The 5,585-nt window shown below is 34.9% G+C and overlaps 1 protein-coding gene across 1 annotated transcript in view; it reads left to right on the top strand.

Moving 5' to 3' along the window:
* LOC128951984 (glycogen [starch] synthase-like) overlaps positions 1–5,307 on the top strand; it is a 5,958-nt gene extending 651 nt beyond the window's left edge. Inside the window, exons 2-9 of the mRNA XM_054297301.1 lie at positions 527–708; positions 783–900; positions 976–1,244; positions 2,103–2,486; positions 3,208–3,374; positions 3,459–3,903; positions 4,578–4,712; positions 4,787–5,307. Of these exons, the coding sequence (XP_054153276.1) occupies positions 527–708; positions 783–900; positions 976–1,244; positions 2,103–2,486; positions 3,208–3,374; positions 3,459–3,903; positions 4,578–4,712; positions 4,787–5,077 (1,991 nt within the window). The 3' untranslated portion in view covers positions 5,078–5,307. The remainder of the gene's footprint in view (positions 1–526; positions 709–782; positions 901–975; positions 1,245–2,102; positions 2,487–3,207; positions 3,375–3,458; positions 3,904–4,577; positions 4,713–4,786) is intronic.
* The last annotated feature ends 278 nt before the right edge of the window (positions 5,308–5,585 follow it).

Raw genomic sequence — 5,585 nt, 5'->3', positions numbered from 1 at the left:
ATTGCACCAAGGTTATTTGAATTTTTTTTACTGTGTGTGTGTGTTGTCAATGTTTTTTTTAGTAAATGTTTTTTAGTGTGTGTGTTTATTTAGTAATTTTCCATTGGTAATTTTTTTTACTAAAAATAATTTTTATTATTATTTATATTTTTGTTGTTGTTGTTTTTATTTTAAATGTTATTATTATTATTTTTTTTAATTTAGATATTTATTTAAATTTTTTTTTAATAAATTTATTAATAATATTCTCAACAATTAGAAAATAAATTTATTAACTTAATAATTATTTATTAGTATTTATTATTTAAGTTTAAAATATAAATTTTAAAAAATAAATAATTTATTTCAATTAATATTTTATTTTTTAATAAATTTTTTTTAACACTAATTATTATTTAAACATTAGATAACAATAATAACTGTTAATTAATTAATTAATAATATATTTTCAATAACTAAAAAAAATTTTTTACTAAATTAATTTAATTAATTTTTGATTTATTTAATTTACTTATTATTATTATAGTGGGCGGCATATACACTGTTATACGTACTAAAGCACAGGTAACCAGCGAGGAACTGGGCGACCAGTACGTACTGGTCGGACCATATAATGAACAGTATGCCCGAACTGAGGTCGAAATAGAGGAACCGCAGGACTATGCCTTTAAGGGTGCTATCGATACGTTGAAAAACTACGGGATTCGGGTAATTATCCGATAGAGAGAGAGAGAGAGAGAACCGGTAGTTTTCTAACCAACCATTTACGGGGGCACTTGTAGGTAATCTATGGCCACTGGCTTATCGAAGGCTATCCGACTGTCCTATTGTTTGATATAGGGTCCGCTTCATGGAAACTGGATGAATGGAAACACGATTTCTGGAACGTTACTAATATCGGTATATATATCCTAACCCAACCCCTACCCTCCCATCTAACTGTCTATCTATCTATCTATCAATCAATCAAAACAGGTATACCCCAATTGGACCGGGAGTGTAACGATACCCTAATATTTGGTTACGCCTTCACCTGGTTTTTGGAAGAGTTTTACAAACGTATTGAAGAAGAGAGAGGTCGACCGCAAATTGTTGTCCAATTTCACGAATGGCTGGCCGGTGTTGGCCTGATATTGTGCCGTACCCGGCATCTGGATGTGGCCACTGTTTTTACGACTCACGCAACGCTGTTGGGCCGGCATTTGTGTGCCGGTAATGTCGATTTCTATAACAATCTCGATAAGGTATGTGTCGAGGGGGTGTAGACCCCCCTCCCATTCCCCGGGGATGGGGAGGGAGGGATAGAGTAGATTGTAGGGATACTTGAGCTTAAACACACACACTGTCATAAAGATATTTTTTTATATAAAAATAGTTATTAATTAATTAATTTTTGTTTACTATAACTATTACTACAGTAAACTGTATATCAATAGTATAACCCATACCTACCTTATAGAGTCCTATCCTCTCACCAAAAAATTATTATTATTTATTTAATTAAATTAAATTAAATTAAATTAAATTAATTAATTTTACTTAACCTTTGACCCACACACACTTTCATAAAGATATTTTTAAAAAATAGTTATTAATTAAATTACCGATAAATTATAATTTTTTTTACTATACCTACTACTACTACTACAGTACTACTACAGTATATATCAATTAGTATAACCCATACCTACCTCCTAGTTCTCTCACAAAAAATTATTAATTAATTAATTAAAATTACTTAACCTTTGACCCACACAAACACACACACACACACACTATCATAAAGATATTTAAAAAATATAATTAAATTAATATAATTACCGATAAATTATAATTTTGTGTTTTGTTTACTATAACTATTACTACTGTATCTATCAATTAGTATAACCCATACCTACCTTCTAGTCCTCTCACAAAAAAAAATTATTAATTAATTAATATTATTTTAAACATCCAGTTATATATCAAATAGTATAACCTATACCTACCTTATAGAGTCCTCTCCTCTCACCAAAAAAAAAAATAAAATAATTATTATTATTTATAATTTAATTAAATTAATTAATTAATTAATTATTATTACTAATTTTCGAAACATACAGTTCCAATTGGACAAGGAGGCCGGTGATCGGCAAATCTATCACAGATACTGTATGGAAAGGGCTGCGGCCAATGCTGCCCATGTATTCACTACCGTTTCGGACATAACTGGCCTCGAATCGGAGCACCTGCTGAAACGTAAACCCGATATAATTACACCGAACGGGTTGAATGTTAAAAAATTTTCGGCCCTACATGAATTTCAAAATCTACATGCCCGATCCAAAGAGAAACTACACCAATTTATCCGGGGTCATTTCTATGGTCATTATGATTTTGATCTGGATAAGACATTGTATTTTTTTATAGCCGGACGCTATGAGTTCAGTAATAAAGGTGCCGACTTGTTCATCGAATCCCTGGCCCGATTGAACCATTATCTTAAGGTAATTGAGTGGTTGGGTGCTGGGGGTGGGGGATCTATAATATACCTACCTGATTGATTGATTGAAGTACTGGTTTCCATTGCAGGAGGGTATGGGTGGGTTAGTGTAGGTGATGGTAGATATATAATATACCTAATTGAATGATTGATTAAGTACTGGTTCCCATTGCGGGACAGTATGGGTGGGTTAGTGGGGGTGGGTTAGTGGGGGTGATGGTAGATATATAATATACCTACCTGATTGATTGATTGAAGTACTGGTTTCCATTGCAGGAGGGTATGGGTGGGTTAGTGTAGGTGATGGTAGATATATAATATACCTAATTGATTGATTGATTGATTAAGTACTGGTTTCCATTGCGGGAGGGTATGGGTATGGGTGGGTGTATGTGATGGTAGATATATAATATACCCGTTTGATTGGTTAAGTACTGGTTTCCATTGCGGGAGGGTATGAGTAGGATGTGGGGGTTAGTGGAGGTGATGGTAGATATATATGATACTTATGTTTCACACATACACACACACACACACACACACACACTATCCAACCCATACCTACGGTAACTGTATGTTAAAACTCTGGGAAACTCTAGAATCAATTGAATTGATTCTCAAAATTTTTTAAAAATTTTTCCAATAATTAATTACCGGTAATTGTTTTTTATTATTTTCATATCCCTAACCACTCACACCTACCTACTGGTTATGGTATGGTATAGTCAACCGGCAGCGATATGACTGTCGTAGCCTTCCTTATATTTCCGGCCAAAACCAACAATTTCAATGTCGACTCATTGCGCGGTCAGGCCATTGCCAAACAGCTCCGGGATACCATCGATGATGTCAAAAATAATATTGGCAAAAAAATGTTTGAACAATGTTTAAGGTATGTACTTCAACAACAAAAAACACCCGGTGCCCGGTGGTATATCACCCGCATTTTTCTAACCCATCTATCTATCAATTTTAGTGGACATATACCCGAATCGGCCGGTCTATTGGATCCGGACGATATAGTCAAACTGAAACGTTGTATATACGCTGCCCAACGTACAGCCCTACCCCCAGTGATCACACACAATATGATTGACGACTCCAGCGACCCGATACTGGCCTCAATACGCCGGTGTCATCTATTCAACAATCGTGAAGATCGGGTAAAAGTTATATTTCATCCCGAGTTTCTGTCCTCGACATCGCCGCTCATACCTATCGATTACGACGATTTTGTCCGCGGCTGTCATTTGGGTATATTTCCATCGTATTACGAACCATGGGGTTATACCCCAGCCGAATGTACCGTAATGGGTATACCATCGTTGACCTCTAACCTGTCCGGGTTCGGGTGTTTCATACAGGAACACGTTGCCGACCCGATGAGCTACGGTATCTATATTGTCGATCGCCGATATAAGGTATGTATGTATGTGTGTGTGTGTGTGGTGTTCCCACTAATATATCCCTCCCTCTCCCCCACTAATATACCCCTCCCTCTCCCCCCACTAATATATCCCTCCCTCTCCTCCACTAATATACCCCTCCCTCTCCCCCACTAATATATCCCTCCTTCTCCCCCACTAATATACCCCTCCCTCTCCCCCACTAATATATCCCTCCCTCTCCCCCACTAATATATCCCTCCCTCTCCTCCACTAATATACCCCTCCCTCTCACCCACTAATATATCACTCCCTATCCCCCGATAGCCGATACATAGGGTATTACATATATATATATGTAACACATGTATAATGTGTTTGTTAGTATATATATAACTTTAGTTTTAATTAAAAAACTTATTATTATTATTATTATTAAAGTATTAATACATATATAGATTACGGTAGAATAGTTTAGACCCAAAAAAACTACAATTTTTTTTAATTATTTATTTAAGTAAATATATATATATAATTAAAAAACAATAATATTATTATTATTATTACAGTATTAACACATATACAGTAGATTACAGTATAATAGTTAAGATAAAATTAAATTTATAAATAAAAAAAAAATTTTTTTGTTTATAAATTATTAATAATTTTTTTTCTTTAACATACCATTCCTTTAACCCCTATAAAACAAGAGTGCCGAGGAAAGCATACAACAGTTGGCCCAATACATGTACGACTTTGCCTGCCTGTCCCGTCGCCAGCGTATTATACAACGTAATCGTACGGAACGGCTAAGCGATTTGCTTGACTGGAAAAATCTAGGAATTGTATGTATATAACTAACGTACCTGTACCTAAATAACTACCTGTGCCTTAACATACTCTCTCACTCTGTGTTTAGTACTATCGTAAGGCCCGACAGTTGGCATTGCATAGACTACGACCGGAAATAGCGGCCGACGAGTACGAGGAGACGGTTCGGGTACGCTATCCGCGACCGTTTAGCGAACCGCCGACACCGTCGACCAGTAGGGGTGCATCGCCTACCAGTTCGCGGGCGACCAGCGATGATGAGGGGGAGGACGAGGACGAGGACGGGTCGGTCGCTGGCGATGGCGATGACGATGAGGCTAACGATTCGCACGACTCGGACACTGAACGCCAGATATTGACTAATCCCGAGACTGAGTGACCAGTAATGATGTTAACGGGGGAGTAGTAGTAGTAGTAGTAGTGATCGGGACAGTCGTTGAATTGTCATGACATACATACACACACACCCACACACACCACTACCTAACTGTCCTCTCTATCCCACTATCTATCTATCTCTCTATCAATTAGTCTATTATTATTAGTTGAATTAATTAATTGAATTTTTGAAATTATTTGTCACAAAATTATAATAATAATAATTATTATTATTATTATTATTATATTTTTTTTAAATATACACACAATTTTTTGTTTAGGGGTTTACTATATTTAAAAAAAATTGTTTATACAATTACCGTAATATTTTGTTGGGGTTTATTTTAATTAGTGATATTACATATCCTATTATTATTATTATTAATACAATTTTTTTTTAATTAATACAATTAGTAATTATTGTAAGTTATATCTCTATATATATATATATATATATATTTATATAATTTTCTTTGTTTGTTTGTTTTTATGTTTTTAGCCAACAATTG

This window comes from Oppia nitens, unplaced genomic scaffold, assembly GCF_028296485.1.
Source record: "Oppia nitens isolate AA-2021 unplaced genomic scaffold, nextdenovo-longstitch-racon4-pilon3 scaffold1_pilon_pilon_pilon, whole genome shotgun sequence".
In the NCBI taxonomy this organism is placed as follows: domain Eukaryota; kingdom Metazoa; phylum Arthropoda; class Arachnida; order Sarcoptiformes; family Oppiidae; genus Oppia; species Oppia nitens.
The sequence above is the reverse complement of the archived record's forward strand: the minus strand, read 5'-3'. Positions and strand labels throughout refer to the sequence as shown.